Source organism: Puma concolor, chromosome E4, assembly GCF_028749965.1.
Source record: "Puma concolor isolate L17-30 chromosome E4, mPumCon1.1.hap2, whole genome shotgun sequence".
Taxonomy (NCBI): Eukaryota; Metazoa; Chordata; class Mammalia; order Carnivora; family Felidae; genus Puma; species Puma concolor.
The window spans coordinates 63673467-63693606 of NC_141683.1; the positions used below are offsets into that span (position 1 = coordinate 63673467).

Below are 20140 nucleotides of genomic sequence, written 5' to 3' on the forward strand. Positions count from 1 at the left end.
AGTAGTTTCAAAAGCAAGTACGGTGCCAAGACATAAAACAGGAAGATTACTAACAGGGGAGTCAAGAAAGGCAGTTTTAGGAGATGAAAACTGGGGTCATCTGATCTTACTCCTACATCCGCTGCTCTGTTTTTCTTTCAATGTATTTTACGGCAGGGAAGGTCACTGTGTTCATTTTTGCTTTTGTGGTGTATTCCACCCATGAAATTTTGCTCAAGAAGCTGTTTTACAGAATTGCACAGAGAAGGCCTAAATAAACACTTCCAATTATATAAGAATAATATATTTAGCTTTTAATGCGCACTGTTATCTATCTGAAAGAATGACAAGTTTGGATTTCCTAAGTAAAACGGAAAATGCAAACCTTTATTAGGTTTTCTAAAAAAAAAAAAAAATTTAACACCAATTAAAAGAATTTTAAAAAATGTAAATGTGAAACAAGATCACAGGACTTGTCATAATTTTAAACACTGAGGGATTTTTAAATTATGGTCTTCTGGCATATTAACGCCTCATATACAAACACATGATCACTTTCTCTTTTTACAATTAAGTAGAAGCCAAAGAGAAAATACATACTTTGATGTTTCCATGTTAGAGAAATTGAGAATGAGTCAGGACATTTCTGACAAAGGGAAATATAAATTAACATATAAAGCATTCTAATCTTTGGGAGATAAGCGGAGACAAGATACTAAGACATAGCTTCTGTCTTTTTTCCCCTTATAATGCTGAAAGTTTAACATTTAAATTCCACAGCAATGTAATGGTATGATGCAGGAAAATAGCTACTAACCTTACTGATTCAACTGTAGCAATTATTGTTAAGTTACCGTATTATGTCTTGGCTCCTTGATACTACTTGAAGAGCTAAAATGTAAGAACCGTTTTATCTTTTCTTATTTTTCTAGCATTTCTCACACTGTCCTGCTCCTAACACACATAAGATGAATGTGTAACAAGAATATGTTAAGATTTAAGTGGATTTATCAGCTAAATAATTTAGAATATGATGAAATAGGAGCACCTGGGTGGCTCAGTCGGTTGAGCATCCGACTTTGGCTCAGGTCATGATCTCACGGTTCGTGAGTTTGAGTCCCGCATCAGGCTCTGTGCTGACAGCTCAGAGTCTGGCGCCTGCTTCTGATCCTGTGTCTCCCTCCCTGCCCCTCCCCGGCTTGCGCTCTGCCTCTCAAAAATAAAAAAAAACATTAAAAAAAAAAAAAAAAGAATATGATAAAACAGAAATGAGATAATGAGGGCCAGGCAGTTTGTTTTATTTTGTAACAAGGGTAGAATTTTGCCTTCTACAGCTAATGCTTACTAATTTTATAATGGGTTCTTTGGTAAGTTTATCTAGCCCCTCTGACCCTCTCTGTTTGGGTGCCTTGTTTCCCCGAAAAGTGACCAGTTTATGTTAATCAATCTGCAGATCATTCAGTCTTTGATTTTTGGGAATACTATCAATTACTTCTAATTTCTATAGTAAGTAAATGATATACCTTTTCTAGTACCCTGCTCAAATCCTTGCTGAGTAATGTTTACAAAATTCCTAAACCAGATTTTTGGGGTGCCATAAGCCAGGGGCAAAATAAATTTTCATTTGTTTTCAACAATAACAAAATTAAGAATACACATAAAAAGTCACATGCAAATTCTCCTTGAGGGTTTTTAACTTAAGAATGTAATTAACTGAATCTAAAATAAAATCATTAGGCATAAAATTTCATTTTTGTTTTAAGGAAACTTAGTTCACAGAAATATTACTAGAAGGTAATAAAAATCACATTACACAGACTTGCAAAAGATACATTAAGTAAATTAAGTGTGTATTCTTTTTTATTGAACTGTATTGAATGTTTTTTAAATACACAAAGTAGCATTTAAATATTTGTTGTATTAATGATATTAATGAATGCTGTAATTTAGAACTGTAATTTAGAAAATTTAAAATTTTCATTTTTACATGTCATATATAAAAAAAAATATATATATATATATATATATATATATATATATATTTCATCTACAAATTACCTCTCCTCTTCAGTTAGGGTTTTATTTTAATGATACCTGCATTATTAGTGCAAATAAAATCATATATGTAAAATAAGCATGAGAATATGTGATTTGTTTATTTAGGTTTAATTTACTTCTCACTATATAGATTTAGCTTGTTTTTTACAAAGCTGATTCACAAAAAAGAGACCAAGAGGAAGAAAATACCATTCTCTAAAGGAACAGGTGCAGATAATTCCATCATCCTTTCTTCTTGGTCATGTCTTGTGTGGTTTGCAGCCAAACTAGCCCACTGTGAAACCCAGCGTTTGTTTCCTGATGAAGATGTGCCTTCCTAAAGGAGGAAAATAAGGGAACGAAATAGCCTATTTAGACAAGAGAGAATTCTATTTAGTTACATTATCTTGTCATAAGAAGCCGTATTTAAAACTCACATTGCTATATTATCATTTATTAAATGTCCTCAGATATAGAGTGAAAAGTCTCCAGGTACCCCTTTTAACTACATCTTATCATTACTGTAAACGTAGTATAATTTTCTCTACTTATTAAATACTAACGATGGCACTAAAATAAATACTTGGAGCTTAACATTTTCTGCGGCTGGATACACGTGGGTGTGTCACCAGGGCCTCACGGCTACCACACTGAGGCTGGCTCTGCTTCTGTCTCTGGAGCAGGAGTCTAAAGATCTATTCCTAAGTTGTTCTCTGGCCCTCTACGTGATTCTAGGATGCGGACTGGTTCCAGAGTCTCAAGGAACATTAAATCTGCCAGGTCGTGTCTTCAAGGATTTCAAAAACAAACCCAAAGCTCTAGACTTCTTTTTACAACACTTTGCAGTTTCCAGAAGAAGCTAGAAATCACTCAGCCTTTAGTCTGAGCCTAGACCTGCACATGTCTAGATCTGGCCTTAAGGCAAGTACTCTCTGAACTTTCATAGTCAAATGTGAAATGGAATTTAATTCATGAAATGGCTCTACAGACTTATGGACATAGAATGGTAACTTGAGGGCAATCCAGGCAAGACCTAGGGAGTACAGAAAAAAAATTATGTTCCCTCACAAAAAAAATAAGTCAAATCTTAATTTTGAGACTGGAATGACAACTAAGGAATGGAAGGCTATCACCAAAACTGTATTACAAATGATTCAAAACACTATCTTAAGTATCAGATTTACAGGCTAAAAACTGATGAATATTTCAAACAGGCTACAGATAATGACTTCCACAATAGGTTAAAGCAGGAAGTATACAGTGACTTGCACACAATGAAGCCTAAGGCTTCCAAAACCTGCTGGATCCTTGAAGTCCCTTTCAAGACTCTACTAACTGCTCATGCTTCTCAGCAGGAAGGAAGTACCAGAGCCCCTCCCACCTTCACTGACACACACACTTATGTTCTGTGAAGAGGTTCTCATGCCCTGTGTCGGAGATTCTCTCCAAGGCAGGTACATACTGGGCTATATATCAATTTCACTTGGGATGGGTTGAGGGGATGGGGAAGGGAAGAGGGAGTCTTATATAAAAGTTCATGGTCACCAGAACCATTCCTGGTAATCAGAACACCAGAACACTGCCTCGCATAAGTATCACTTGTTTTCAGTAAATAAATTAAGCATCTTATGAAACGGAAACCAGAATTACAGTTCTGTAAGATCAAGGAAGGAAACAGAACACTGAAATGCAAGAAATGCTTTAACAGCTTTCAGGAATAGGCACGCCATAAAGGGACGATTTTAACATTAATAAACGGATAGGTGGATTTCCCTGTCTATAGAAATATTCTATTTATGTTTCTGACAAAGGTAACATTTCATTTGTGATTGTTTTATTTGCCATTTGTATAAATTAACTCATTTCTGGAGAGGTGGTGTAGCATACTGAGTAAGAGAATGAATTAAGAAAACAGGGCTGCTTACGGTTCACATTCTGGCTCCACAAGGTGCTAGTTTTATGACCTTGGTCTACATATTTCAGTTTCCACATTTGTAAAATGGCACGAGAAAGTTCCTACTGGATGTTAGCTCTGATTGAATACATTATAATGAATTAATACTTCTCAGTTACATATTTTTTTTTACATTTATTTTTGACATATCACTGGAATGAAGTTTCTAGTATCACTTCCAATAAGGGAATAACCATTTGTTGAGGGCACAGATCTCAGGCAATTACTATGCTGAGTGCTTTACATACTTCACTGAACTCCCTGTAAGTAGGTTTTATCAAAAATCCCAACTGCACAGACGATAAAACTGCAGCTAAGAGAGGGGAAGTGACCGACGACACAAGGGCACTTGGACAAATGTGGCAATTCTGGGACCTGAGCTCAGGTCTTCGTAGCTCTACTGCACCCATGCTGACTCCCCAAGCTTACTAACCAAGCCATCCTTGACTAACTTCAGGTCATTCTAACAACATCGGGAGCTGTACTGCACTGGCACTTATTCAGGTATAGAAGTTCTATCTGCCAGGCACTACTGGGCACATCCTTCCTGGCATGACAGAAAGATCTACAGATCTTTCCATTCTAACTACGGGCCCTCCTAGGAAGTACTACTGGAGTATACTTTTTCTTTTATCTCATAATGCCAATCAGAGCAGTGAGTTCATTAACTGCTTACTGAAATTAACATTTTCCCTTCACGGATGAACAGAGTAACATAATTTAAAAGAAATAACAAAAACTGAAACCGAATTACTGCAAAAATTGTTTTAGGCTTTTATTAGAAACAAATTCAGTTGTGAGAATTTAGTTTTTAGAAGAATTTTCAAAGGAGTATATCAGTTACTTAAAATAATATAACTACAAATGATAAGAATTCACATTTCATGTGTGTAAAAGTCACATATGAGGAAGAGATGTATACCTCTGAGTTGTGAAATCCAGGTGTACTCAGTGGCTTTCTTTCTTCTATTACTACCACAGCAGAATTGAGAGCCCAATCTTTTATCAGGTCTTTATGTTTTTCATTGATAATAGGCCTATTATAATCCTGATTGTCATCTACTCCAAATACCTAAGAGAAGAAATTATTTTATAAATGAAAAGTCCGAGCACCAGATTAATATGAATATTATCAGTAACTTCAGAGGCAAATAAAAATATTCTAATTTCAACAGGTAATTCAATAATCAGGGAAACTTATTTAAGGACAGGGAGTGAAGGCTGGAGAGGAAAATTGGGTGGCAGCTCATGTAAATCAAACTATCCTTTTTAATATGTAGCAAAGTTCTGTTTGATAAGTAAGAAATATCCAGGATATTACATTTGATTTATTAAAAGGTGTTAATAATGTTAAATACTATAATAATGCAAAATTAGGAAAGAATACACTTTGGCTTGTTTTCAGCTTATCTCTTTGCTCTTTTATTTTTAGGAAAGAGGCATGTTGCAAAACCGTAAACATAAAGCTGATTTTACCTGTTTCTTTCTTAACAAATGTTTAATGTTTATCTATATGAACTAAATTATACTTAGAATTTTCTAAGGTCCTGAAGAACAGATTTTGTTGTATGATCTCTGTATGGAATACAGTGAGATCGTCAAACTTTTTTTGCCTAAAAAAAAAAAAAAATCATTGAAAGGCCTTTGAAATGCAGATCTTGGGTCTACTCTCACAGATCAGCATTTTCAATAAGCAGGATGACTATGGTCAACACTTGTGAACTATTTAAATACAAAGACCAATAATCATATGCTTGATCAAGGGGAGGATCTGAGTCTGACTGACTTCCTGGCACGTAAATAGGCCCTGATGTTGCCAAACAGATTGGAAAAAGGTTGTAACTACAAAAACTGCAACGTTCCATTTTATTTACTATTAAGTCTCTTAAGCATTATTCATAGGTGTTATCTGTGGCTCTAATTATGACAATCAAGAAAAATACTATGTGTTTGAATTGGTGCTTTGTAGAAAAGATCTTAGGAACATAACCAAAGGGCCTTTTTTGGTATAAAAAGGGGAAAATACCTTAGGTTAAACTATTTTCTAGAAAGCTTTTCAATGATTGCCTGATCACATCTGATAAATTCTGAAGTCTACATTTAGTAAAGGAAACATCATTCTCAAATTCACTGAAACTTGGAAATTTTACCACTAGATGGCCTTATTACTTAATATTTAACTCAACAGAACTGTATAGTTCTCAAAAATTGTGATTTAGTATTCTGTTGAAGCACAATATTCAAATTACCTTTGCTTTAGAAGCAAATTGTATATTACTAACTTTAAATCAAATATGGATTTTAGTAATACATGGAAGCACATGGAAGTTTACAGAAGGGAAAAAACAAACCTGTTTCATTTTGTTAAACATCAGAATTAGTAAGTTCAACAACAACAACAACAACAGTAAAAATACTGTGTATACTGTCCTGTGTGTTCTGCCTCTAGTGTCACTTGTAAGGAAAGCAAATTAGAGCTACTCGAGTTATTTAGGACTGTCTTACAAGAACACTGAGAAATTTTTCTAGCTTAAGTCACTGAACTCTGGCATGTTAATTTACAAATGATCTCAGGTGATTTTCTGACTTGGTAACATTTACTTGGACGCTTCACACTCAAAATGGACTTGCAAAACTTGCTTTCCTCAAACATAGAAGCACCACAAGTTTCAAACAAAATATAATCTCTCCAAATCACTCTGAAGCTATTTTGAAATGACAACAAAAGACACAGACACAAAGAAGTAACGCTTCTAGGGAAGAGGGGCTGACGTCGGACAGAAAGAACACTCAGATGACTTTCCACAGATTCCTTGCAACAGAGACAATTATACACACATCTGTCAAAGAAGTTAAATCACTATTTGTGCCCAAACAAGTAATAGGGCCTGAAGCACTACTGTGTGGAAAAAGAAGCCTTCAAAGTTCCTACCTATATTTTTGAGTGTTCTGGAAAATTAATGATAGCAACGACCAGCCCAGCTTGAAATCTAGATCTTCCTGTTTGTGTCTAGGTGCAAAAACATCCCCTCGTGAGGACTTTCATGTGAAAACCAAGAGGACATAAACACGCTGTGTCTGTGTACTTTAAAGCTATTAAAATTTTCACATTTCGAAAAGTACATACAATCTGACATATGAATCAAGAGTTGGACCACACTTCAGACCAAGTTTGCTACATTTTCTCTTTTCATTATAAACTGTCCCTAGGTGATTTCATCCACATCCAAGCTTCTCTTCAATTTCCAACTACAGACAGTTGCTTGCCTGTCATCTCTCCTCACAGATGGCTCAAAGGTGTTTCGAATGCACTATATGTTAATCAGGCTCATGATTCTCTTCCCTTCTCTGGGCTCAATCACACCCCCCAACTTGATATGTGTAAAATCTGGTTCTCTCATTCAGCTAGGGACTTTTTTAGGCTGGAAGTCTAAAGTGAGGAAGGGAGAGAGATCAGATGCCTGTCTGATTGTTAGGCAGGGCCATGCACACCAAGTTTGTCAGTTTCTAATTCTTCCAGATGGGGGCAAAAGAAAGGAGGAATAGATGGGAAGAAAAACTTTCTTTTAGAACTTGCACTGTCAGAGCTCTGTGGGTCTGGGAGAGGTTTAAAGAGAACTCATTCACGCTAGGGGTGGAAAGTGTTCATGCCTCTAGGGGCCTTGATCCAAGCAGGGGCATCTCTAGTTTAGGGAGTGACCTGTGACCCCTCCTGTGGCTTCTAGGTCTCAGGTAAAAAGATGGCACTTCCCTCGTCATTCCACTCTCAGCATTATGGAACACATCTTTACCCCTTTCCTTTGAATGTATGCATGTGATATTTGGTATCTCACCTTGGGATTTCACATCTATGTCTCAGCAACTACTCTAAGTAATTTTAACAACCTGGGACTGAGGTATGGTACTTACTCTTTGTAGGCTACTGGGCTAGCTGCCATAGGGGCTTCAAAAATTTACATAACTCAGCCCTTGCTCTCAAGGAGCTCAAGTCTAATACAAGAAGCCTAAAAAAAAAAGAGACTGTCACCTGAACCATGCAAGGGCACTCTGTAGTTAAAACAAAATTTCCGTAAGATCTTTAGTTTTAAATTTAAAGAAATGAAACATTCTCTAGATGATAAAGGACCAGTATGTGCAATACAAACCAAGCCTGCGAAAAGTGTGACCTTGGTTTTTTCACTAGCATGTTATCATCAGTGTCATTATTTAAAAGCTCAGACTGTACAGAAAATGTCCACAGTTTCTAATTCTGAAATTGGAGAGCTGGGGTGGGAGAGGGAATAACGGTATATCAAACCAAAGAGTACAGGGTCAATTTTCATGGGGGTAAATATCCCACCTACTAAATACTCATAAAGGGAGGTCAAATTATATTTGGTAACATCAGATAAGGAGCTTTGTTTATTGTGACAGGGAAGAGACCAGTGTGAAAAGGCGTGTTGAAAGGGAGAAGACTTGGGCATATAAAAATAGTAATAGGTACAAATGCTGAGCAAAATGGTAATTCAACAGCAATAATCCTTAATTTATTAGTTAAAACACTTTCCAAATCAGTTGAAATTCAGATTTCAACTTTCCACAGAAATAAGAAACACAATGGTAGGTTAAGTATCAAGCTTTTCTGGGTTTATTTTGAATTAGCAACTGAAGACAGTACTACATTAGTATATCAATCAGGGTGTCAAGGCTCAACCTCAGATGACCAGGACAACGCTTTCCTCAATGAGCAAGGACCTCCTAGGTAGAGAGAGCAGGGTCTCTACCAGTTCAAGTCAACAGCAAAGGTCCCCATGAAAATCACTTGATACGTTAAGAACTATGCAGAATCCTAGCTTCTAACATCAGGGAACAAAATCAGGATGACTTTATAGAGGAGAATTTGTTCAAACATGTAATTTTTCATAAAAATCTAATTTCACTTTTGGAAAGAAAAATCCTTTAAAAATCAATGGAATAAATGGCTCTAAATGTTTAACACTGTGATTTTTAGAACGTATTTGTAATCAACTTTTAAATTTAAAACACATTTAAAATTTTAGGAAAAAAGAGCTCAGAATGGGGTTAAGAGAGACATTTTATATTTTATCATGGTATACAAACATGCGTACATGCATGTCCACAGCAGTATTATTCACAATAGCCAAAGGTGGAAATGGCCCAAATGTCATCAATAGATGAATGGACAAATAAAATGTGGTCCAGCCACACAACCTTGGAAGCATTATGCTTGTGAAAGCAGCCAGTCACCAACGGCCACACACTGTATGACTTTCCATTTATATACGAAAGGCCCAGAAGAAGTAAATCCAGACACAGAAAGTAGATTAGTGGCTGCCAGGGGCTGGGGGAAACGGAACCAGGTTTGGCATCTCTTTCTGGGGTGACAAAAATGTCCTGGAATTAGATAGTGCTGGTGGTTGTATAACTTTGTAAATGTGCCCAAAGCCAATGAAATATACACTTTAAATGGCTAAAATGGTGAAAGTTATGTGAATTTTACCTCAGTTTTTTAAAAAAGTCACCATCTAGTTTGATCCTGTTCCTTTTTACTTCTGTCTGGGTAAAAACATGCTCTCAGAACTTTGCCCTCTCCCTGCCCTACCCCGTGCGCCTTGACTCTTCCGTTCCTTAGGAGTTATATCCATGACCTCTTGCCTTTCCAGCACTGCTTAACATCTTCTGTTAGCTCCTCCTTTCGTGTCCTCAAATTATGCTCAGGTCTAATCTCCTGCTTCTACACTTAAAATGTCCAATTTCTCTCTTTATGGCTCATTTTCTTGACATGCATTCCTTCCTTTCGTGTCTAAAATATGGCTGTTCATCAATGACCATGTTACCTTTTCCTTGCCAAGCGATTTCTAAGTGCTGTTAGCTGGGTATTGCTAGAAACGTAAAGGCATGCCCAGTCTCCTACTAATCAAGGCAACTCCCCTAAGACTTACACACATGTATTTCTTCTAATACAACCTATACTCCTCAGCTTTCTACTGACAAAGCGAAGCTTATAACACATACAAGGTTTTAAATGACACATAAAGGTTTTAAACGACCCATTTTAACAAGTTATGTTAGGATCAAGATACAAACTAGTTTCAGCAAATAAAAAATACAGGAAAACCTGTTTGTGGAGGACTGGCTGAAAGTGACCAATCCACAAATTCACTAAATAAAGCAGCTTATCTATAGCTTAACCACATACAAATATTGACAGAAATTAAAAAGCAGGTCATGCAGTTTTCTTTCTCATCCATTCATTAAAAAGGGATTGAGTGTCTGCTATGTGCCAGGCACCGTTCTAACAAGCACAAGAGATACAGAAGTGATCTGACAAACCGGGTCATTCTAGAAAGGCCAGGCAGGAAATAAACTAGCTAGAGGGGAGTTCTATAAGGAAAATAAAACATGGTATGTGATACAGAGAGAGCAGAGGTGAATGCCAGGGCTACTTGGGCAGGGTGGGGAGAGAAAGTCTCTGAGCATGAATACGGAGAAGGAGCTAGGTGTGTGAAAGCACTCTAGGTGGCAAGCACTGTTAAGCAGGAAAATCAGTAGGATTTCATATAATAACACAGGAAGGAAAGGGGGGAAACCTAGTAAATGTTAAGCTTTCAACTGATGAAGAAAGGTGAGGGTTCAGTTGTGAAGCTCTGGGAACACAGCAGGAGAGGGTTTCCTGTACCTGAGGAGGGCTACGAAGGAGAGCTGAGAAGGGGCAAGGAGCCATAATCACAGTGACCGAAAGTAAATCCTTGTGATACAGATTAAAAGAAAAAAATGATCAGCGAAGAGAGGGCAAGAAAGATTAGTATAAGAGGAAGAAAAATGAAGCCCTCAGAATTTGCTGGCTAAGAACTGCTGTTTGCTTTGGCCCGGGAACTCAGATTGTTCCTGGATTGGCACAAAGTGGTCCAAATCAAAATGCTGCCTGTTATCAAGGTCCTCTCTTCTTACTCAAGGCTCTGAGCTGATCTCCTCGTCTTAGTTCCCACGCACGTCGGACCCTGAGTCTGAGTGGACCTGGGATGTGGTGCCTTTCTGTGTTCCACTGGGCACTGTCACCCAGATTTTGACTCAGGTTTATCAGGGTTCCCCTGGCTCTGACTTGGTCGAATCTGAAGTCTTGCTGTGGACTTCAAGGTTTGTAATATCCCCTATTCCAAACTGCTTACAGCTGGATTCAGGTTCTCAGCACTGACTTTCTTTGGGCTGTAGATATTCTTCATCCTGTGTTTCCAGTCTTGTCATAGTTTTCCTGGTTCTGTATTCTTCCCTACCACTTGCTGCCTGCAGAGCAGCACCAGTAGATACAAGGCCCATGAGAGAAGAGACTATGCTGAGAAGAGGTATTTTGGGGGATATATGGACAGGAATCAAAACTCAAGGCAGGAAACTTATGGAAAGTACTTTTTTCAAAAGAGTGCCTCAAGCCAATTTTTTTGACCAATTTTTTTTTTCTTGTTGTTAATTTAACGTTTAGCTTTCTGTTCTCACTACAAGTTTTTCTCCCTTTGCCTGGAAGACTAGGAAATTGCCCTCATAACATCCTCCTCTTCTTCCCTCAGCAGGGTCTGTTTCGATAGAGGAGTGGGAAGAAGAAACTGGTTACTGTGATGGGTTCTCTAGATCCCAGAGGAAGGCCGGACAAGGGAGGGCTGGGAGGCTATCAGTACTATGGAAGGCAGTTACCTTTCATCCAGGCAGTGAACAGCATTTTCTTATCATAGCGCATCTCCATGTAAGCTTAGACATGAAACTTAAGAGGTCTTCATAAACAACAGGCATTTGTGTTATAAAAAGAAGTGAATTTGGGGACAATGCATAAAATAAGGCTACATACTGACAACCACACAACAACAACATGAACCAAAATGCTGTAATCCCATAACCTGGAGTTTGGTGAGGGGATATTTTGGTTACCTTCTGACTACAACCAGCACAGAAAAACAAAGATACAGTATTTCAGCTTGGTAATTTCTTTAAAGAGATTCTATTTTAACTACATGCAACTTCTCCTAAATTATACCTGTTCTAATTAACTTGTTTAGGCCCAGGAATATGATGTATTTGGGGGAAAAATTGAAGAGGCATTCAATGCTGTTATCATGCGATACTGTGGCTTACTGCTTTTTGATTCCAACGTACTATTTTCTGTTTCTTGTGTTCAATCCTTTTCAGCCTCCTTTGTTCACTCTTATTCCTTTTGTCCACCAATGTTGGTGTTGCTAAGAACTTCATACTTTGTCTCCTCTCCCTCTGTACATTTTTTCTAAGTAATCTCATCTATTATTTTGCACAGAGCTACTCCTTGATATTTCCCAACTTAGTATTTTAGCCCAGATCTCTTATCTAAGACTCAGATGTTTCTATCCAAATGAATACTGGACACACCAGCAGCTTTTTAATTGCTTTCTGTTTCCAATCCATTCTTCACACTTCTGACAATGATTAGATGTCACTGCCCTATTTAAGAGTTTTCAGGGATTCTCCTCCAGCATTAAAATATCTAAAGTCCTTAGTATGATACACAGGGGCCTTCAATATCTAGTCTGATCTCATCTGTCTAAAATAACTGTGGTCCTCTGAACAGGTCCTCCACACTCTCATGCTCCATATTTGGAACAGAGTGCTCCATATTTCTGAAAAACCCTACTTTATCACACCTGTTATGGGATTGATTCCACCTGCTTAAAAATGAGCTCGGTTGGCAATTAAATTCCATATTGAAGACATATAAAATGCCAGGCACTAGGTTCCCACAGTTAAGGAGTTTACCTTCATGTGTGCACACGTATTTGGGGGAGTGGGAAGGTGAATAAATAGGAAAGTGTTAAGTAGTGATAAAGCTTATGATTAAAATCAAACAGGCTGACTTGACAGTGAGTGCCTACGCAGGTCTCTTTAGACTGCTCGGCCAAAAACTTCTCTGAAGGTGGGATGTTGAACCTGAGATCTTTTCTCGGAGGCTACTGGCACCCTTCCTCCAATAGCTTATGTCTATCAAAGCACTCAGCATTACTACTCTAATTCATGTTTTTACTTGTGCATTTCCATTCCTCTACAGACTCATGTTTCGAGGGGAAGAACTCTGTCTTTTCAACTTGAACCTCTCTCTTCTAACACAAAGCTTGGCATACAGTTGATGTTGAATAAAGGCTGTGAAAACAAATCAATGAAATAAACCAGTTTTCAAATGATGGAGTGAAAAGGGTAAGAGACTAAATGCAAGTTTTCAGGGCCAAACAATGAAATTTAGATGGAAAGCAGCTAAGGCCCCCAACTTCTATCCACACACCTGAACTCATCCAAGCAACTTGATATGATGCATGTATTGCTACACCCTCCCAGAGCACTCACTTCTGGGCTAGTCCTGGTCTTTGTTTTCTCCACAATTGCAGGTTACTTCATCTTCTTCACTCATTTGACTCCTGCTTCCCGGCTTTTGTTTCCCAGAGTCTGACATTAACCTAATTTGGCCTCTGGCTCTAACCACAACGAGTAGACTCACAGCTCTTTTTCTCTGTATTCACAAGACAACCAGTGACTGTTTCCTATAGTTATGGGCAGCTTTGTTTTCTGGTTTATGCAAACTAGGAATGACCATTCATATAGAACCATTACTCCCTTAAAGGAATCCCGCTTTAAAATCTTGGTTTTCTCTTCTAGCCACAGTGTTACCATATAATTTGCCACTGAAGAAAAAATGCTCATGATAATTACACACAGCAGGTATGCACCAGGTTTTGTGGTCACCCTTTCCATCCAGCCGTTTCCTAAGGGCCATGTGCACTTGTTTTTTGGCTTTCTGCTATCCTGGACAGGCTGCTCCCTTGCACTTCCCCTTGGGCTTCAGATTTGACTCTTTCAGGCTGAAAACACTTTCCAGCATTTATCCATACCTTGTGTAGAGATCCATTATGTGGAGACTCCTGGTAAGGGTAATAACATAGCTAACATTTTTAGATGTCTTATTACAAGACAGGCATTGTGTATTATTTGAATTATATATTTGAATTCTTTTTATAAAACCTGGTGAACTTTCTTCCATTTTAGAAAAAAAGAAAGGTTCAAAGAGGTTACTTTACTCAAGGGCACATATCTGGTACGTGCAGAGTTTAACTTAATTGCAGATCTATCTGCCTGCAGATGCTCATGTTCTTCAATACTACAATATAATCCCTCACCGTGAAATAACCTAGTAGAGAAAACATTGACCACTATGATCATAATATCCATAAATCAAACAAAGGCATAATAGGATTAAAATCATTATTAATCTGAATTCTAAAACTTATCATTCTCCTTTTCAAACCTATTTCTTCATTTTGCATGTGACAGTATTTTAGATAGCAATATCCTTGTTCTCAATGACCAGACAGAATGTTCTTAGACTTCTTTTAATATAACTGGAAAACTCACTTTATTCATCTGCTTCTTACTTGCTTTATTTCTCTTAGACTAATGGGTCTCTGAAAGTTTGGTGTCATACACTCCAACAGTAAACAATTTTGAGCATGTGTTCCTCAATAAATTATATACATGTCTATCCGTGTAGTAACAGATTGCATACACTACAGAACACACTCCAACATGTAAATAAAGACTAAGAAAATAAAAGTCCTAATAATTTTCCTACCTCCCAAAGGTGGACCTCTTCGACTCCCTGAAAGCCCGCTCCGTGAACCCCTCACCTGAACTAGTGCCTCTCAAAAGTTAAGGTGCATACGAATTATCACCCGCAGATCTTGCTTTTAAAGCAGATTCTGATTCGGCCTGTTTAGATCAGGACTAAGAGTCTCTGGGATTTCTAGTAGGCTCTTAAGTGATGCTAATGCTGCTCACACTGAGTAACAAGAACTTAAACAAGAGGTTAACATGTAACCAAACTTAAGCTGTTATTTTCTACGGTAAAACAAACAGCTGATCAACTTTCCATAACTACAGGCAAAATTGTTAAAAACTGCTTTTAAAACCAAACAACACAATCATTAGACACATTAATAACATCAAAGAACACGTCTAAAATGTAAATAATCATCACGGCTGGGCATACACTTAAGTGGCTGAATTCAGAGTATCACAGTGAAACAGATTTTGTTTCCATACACTTCTTTTCTATCTCCAAAGGCAGCAGTGAACAGAAATTAAGAAAAAATAAGGACAAAGAACAAAATGGACTAAAACATACACACTTTCACCTATTTCTGACATGAAACCAGTAGGCAAGATTCACGGGTGAATATCATCGGGTGATGTTTATGTTTATATTAACAGGGGCAGAGCAGCCTGGCTTTTTATGTAAATATAGAGTGAGAATGGTCACACAAAGTACACGGTTTTAAAATTCTATCTTATATTTACACAACTTTAAAAGGTCCAAACAGCTTATAAACATAAAGGACTTTACACGTGGAAGTCAGGTAAGTTCAGAATATCAGCAGAATAAAATCAGAAAGCAGTTTGGTTTTATTGTTAGTTTTGCAGTTCCCTCACAAAATCCTAAAGTTCCCATGCCGCTGACTGCATGAGAACATTTCATGCTGACCCTCCAATAATTTCCAACAGTCAAATACACCAAAAGAAAACTACCACCATCCCCGACCACCATTTACCTTGTCAATCATTTTTCTTGCTTCCACTTCCTCACTGTTGGGATTCTCTAACTCAATGGTATAAGTACCCTTGTCACTTTGGTCATCATCATTATCCTTTTCAGAAGTGGCAGAAGTAGGTTGATTTTTTAACATTTTATCCATCTCCTGGCTTGGTCTGTGCCCAAGACTCCCTGAACTTCTCAATAATGCAGTTTGTAGGAAGGGAATGGACACCGATGGCTCCTCTGATTTCTGTTTTAACAATTTCCCATGTGGAACACCATGCCCCCCTCTGTGATGCGTAGAGCTAGTCTGGAAAGACAAAGAAACCACTTTGGCATCTGCTGTTGGAGATTTTGCTTTTTCAAGTTTTGTATGTGGTGTCGAGTAAGTAGTTTCCTGACACAAGATTCCCGCACTCTGAGTAAAAGAGTAGGACCGTCTTTTTCTGGGATTGTCTTCGTCAAAGAATGCAATCATAAAAGCAGTTTGACTTACAACAGCTTGGTCTTGATGCTTCTCAGTGGCCTGGGCCTTCTGCAGCTTTTTCTGTTCGGAGTGGTGCCGCCTTAAGTGTTCCTCGAGAGCAGCACGCTTGCTACAGCGCCTGTGGGCCCCAGCATTTTCTGAATCGCTCTGTGTACCGTCATCATGTTTATTTCCTGGACACAAAACAGAAGCCACATAATAGGGAAGGAAAAAGTCCCATGTAGAAAATTAGACGCGTATACAAAAGTGTTACTTGCTTTTGGCCCCCTCCCCCTCTTCAACCCCAGTCATATGTTCGTTTCAGTAACAGGCTCGGCAAACTCCCCTCAACTGCAACGCTCACATTCAGATTTTCTCAACCAACAATGAGGTCCTTTATAAATAAATGAATAGGACTGCTTTTCTTTCTCCAAATTTTTAACTTTCTAATGATTCATTAATGCCTTAACAGATAAGCAATGCTATATCATCTGCGGTAGTCTGTATTTATAACATTAATAAACGTTAATCCGGCCTCCAAACCTTATACCTTTTTAGCAATCAAAAATTGGCTTCTAGCCTGAGAGGAAAAGAGAAAAGAGAGTGATCCTCCTGAGATGCTTATCACTACACAGTAAAATAGAACACAAATGCCATAAAATGTGGTGAATTTTGACAATGTTTAATACTTCTAAAACTACAGCATACTTTTATAAAAAGTATACAAAATTTTAATATGAAGATACAAATTTGTAGTTTCCACCAATTACTATACACTTCTCCACAAGTGTCTTTCTAGCTATGAGAAGTTTTGCAAATTTACATTTGTGCTCTAAACTCTGGTGGCTTCAAAGAGTTAAATAAAGCATGCTAAAGGCCTATCACAGAATAGCATCATCTATGAAATCCTATATAAATCTAACCACCTTCTGGGCAAATGGCAGGGTGCTAAATATAACCAGCTAAAAATCTGTCTTCTCTATAAAGCATATAGAGTCAAGTTAGAATATGTTTGAATTTTGAAACATTAGGTTCCTAACAGCTTTTCTGTTACCCTTCATAGTTCTACTAGGGATTAAATGTGAAACATTAGAGAAATTAGTTTTCAATGATTTAGAATTTTAAGTATTTAAATAAGTACATTAGAAGAAATTATCAAATGATACTTATATTATTATAGCATAAATTTTTTTGAAGGTCAAGAATTTTTCTATGCTTCCTAAATTATTCAGTTTTAGACTGAATGAATTACAAACGAGGGCTTAAATGATGGCTTCACTGGAAGAAAAGTGCTTCTAGTCCCAAGTCTGAGTTTAAACCTTTCCTGGGCTACAAATTCTAAATCTGAAGACCTGCTGAATAATGTAGTAACAAACAAGACAATGATCAGAACTGGACAATGCATTGGCTGGGAGGGGCAAAGGGCACACATTCAAAAGAGAAAGGGGAATTTTAATACTCATGGGGTTCTTTTTTGTTTTAAATGTACTTAGAGGTTACCAACTGGTGCTAATGATTTAACAGAAGACTAGTTGTAAAAATGTACATAAAAGGTGTGAGAAGACTCAGAAGCTAGAAAGAATCCACAGAAAAGGGTAATGTTTTGAAAAAGTCACAGGCAAGGGAAGCCAAGGGAGAGAATTAAACCAACACGAAGGGAGGCACTTCCCAGCAAAACAAAACTGATGAATGTCATAAACATCAGATACAACAACAAATCTGAAAATCTTTCTTCAAATTAGCAATTATTCAAAATGCAATCTGAAAAGAATAAAACCCAAACAGGTGTTTAATTAATGGAATCCCCACCCTCAGGCAATTAAGCAAGGAATCAGGGATAGCAAATGGAACGCAAAACCAAACTAAACCACTAATTCAAATATAAAACTCATTGAAAACATGCTATTTTACAATCTTTTTTATTGTTGCACTGGCTGAACTGGAAAGGAATCCAGTTTCCAAGAGCCAGTAATAACTAAACTCTAAATTTCTGTACCAATAAGACCAAATAGCCCACACAGCACACATATACAACATGAAAACACCATCTTTACAAGACTTCAGCTCTTGTACCAACGTGTAAAATTTGGCACTTAAGTGGTGTTGGGTCCTTTTGGTATTTTTTAAGTTACAGTTTAAAACTTCTTATGGATTAGCCATTTTCTTTCATGGAATATTGCTATTCCTTCTTGTATTTTTCAGTGTTACAAAAGGGGAGACCCCTGGCAAGAACTGCAATTTCTCTTTGTACTCAACAACAACAAAAATCACCGGGAAACTCTCCTCTCCGAGTTTCTGTGTTGTCTACCATCAACCACGCCTAAATATGTTGAAGTCTGTTCAGTATTTTTGGGGGTAGGTTAGCTGTACCAGGTCAGACGTTGTGGTCAAAAGAAGCTGCAAGTCTCCTAAAGGGAAAAGTGTACGGGCTTTGTGAGCATGATTTTCTTCACTGTCCCAAAGCGCGTGCACTTTACTCTTGTAGGAGCAAAGGTTTTTGCTTTTATTTTACTTACTTTTAATTTTTGAGACTGATTCAAATAATTGCTGGAAGTCTAATTAATGTAAAACTGTTACCTTTATTTAAAGTCTATGTATACACTTTCAACATCCTACCTAGACTGTGGAAATTCTGTCTAATGATGGCATATCTGACTTTGGGAAAAAGTCAAATGTCATTTATAAATATAACTGGAGCAATAAAATGGATCTATCTTGAACCAAAAATGAGTTATATTCACAAAGATATTTTTTCGTAAAATGGTCTGAAGGCCAATCCAAAAGAAGAGTTCTGAGCGATGGCAATACATGAGAACATGTGTCTACCCATAAATCAACTTTGAGGGAAAACAGCAATTTGTATAATTTCTGGTAAAATTTTTAAGTATCATTAATGCACAGATACAGTGTGATTATGGGCATTAATGCCTCTGTTTGGAATCAGGCTTACAGATGGGCCTTGTTCAAGAAGAGAATGGCTAAAAATGATGGCTTAAAAATAATAGCTAATACAGAAAATGCTTATGATGACTAAAAAAAACAGTTATAAAATAAAGGGATAAAGGTATTTTAAAATGGCAACTTTTAAAATAACCTTTTAGCTCACTTTTGGCACATTTATTAAAAGTAGTTTGAGAAAGACCATGTCATTTCTAAATTGTCAAGGTTTATGCTACCTTTTATATTACACTTGGATATCAGTACTATTTATTGATTCTTACAAATGGTCAGCATACAGATGGGTAGCTTTTATCTGTGAGCTTTCACCTATACGTAAATATATAGTTCTCAGTTACGAATTTAGTATTAGCTGACAGAGGCAAAAGATAACAATCAATATGAAGAGTATAATGCAGGCAATTGCTTATGATTATAATTAGATTTAGTAATAGGCCCCAGCAAAGAATTAGGTAATCACACCACCTCACTATCCTGAAATGTCTTAGAAGCAAATCAGAGCAGGTATTTCTTCAGTACTTGACCAAAATCCCAGGGCATAAAGTACAGGTTAAGCCAGGGTTCGTCTTATCATTGATAGCAAAGTCATTCATTGTGTATTCAAATTACTGAGTACTTGCCACATAATTAAGTCCCAGGTGAAGTGTTAGGGATACAGTGACCTCAATTAGCATTTGTTAAAGCTCATTAACTCCTTGTATAGTAACAGAATGGTCATATTAGCATGCAGTCATTTCTCTTAATGATAGCTTATGAAATAAAATTAAGATAGGGTAATTAAGATAGAGCAAAACAATAGAAAAATTATTCAGCTGATACCCTGTTGTACAGGTATAGACATCTGACAAATTTTGGCCAAGTGTTATACTAAAAAGCATATACTGACTACTTCACAAATAAACAGTCAATTGTGGTTTCATAAGTTTTAATATCAAAAACATTTTTAATTCAATTAATTCCCAGTATCTCTAAACCAAGAATTTTGTTCTCTAAACCAAGAATTTTGTTTCACGAATAACCACTGAGAAAAGCTTGAAACATTTTCTCAACAATGTGACTGTATTACTGGGGCACCTGGGTAGCTCAGTCAGCAAGTGTCTGACTCTTGATTTCAGCTCAGGTCATGATCTCACAGTTAGTGAGTTTGGGGCCC

At 37.2% G+C, this 20140-nt stretch overlaps 1 protein-coding gene across 11 annotated transcripts in view; it reads right to left on the reverse strand.

The window, feature by feature from the left end:
• Positions 1-20140, reverse strand: part of CEP170 (centrosomal protein 170) — a 126615-nt gene that overhangs the window by 31586 nt on the left and 74889 nt on the right. For 6 of the 11 annotated variants that reach the window (XM_086694743.1, XM_086694741.1, XM_086694739.1 and 3 more), the window contains exons 9-12: positions 16060-16223; positions 15580-15873; positions 4893-5042; positions 2227-2353 (exon numbers count right to left, since the gene is read on the reverse strand). In XM_086694743.1, the coding sequence (XP_086550869.1) occupies positions 2227-2353; positions 4893-5042; positions 15580-15873; positions 16060-16223 (735 nt within the window). Of the gene's footprint in view, positions 1-2226; positions 2354-4892; positions 5043-15579; positions 16224-20140 lie in introns of all 11 variants that reach the window. The other 5 variants (XM_086694747.1, XM_086694745.1, XM_086694746.1 and 2 more) reach the window with 2 other exon arrangements.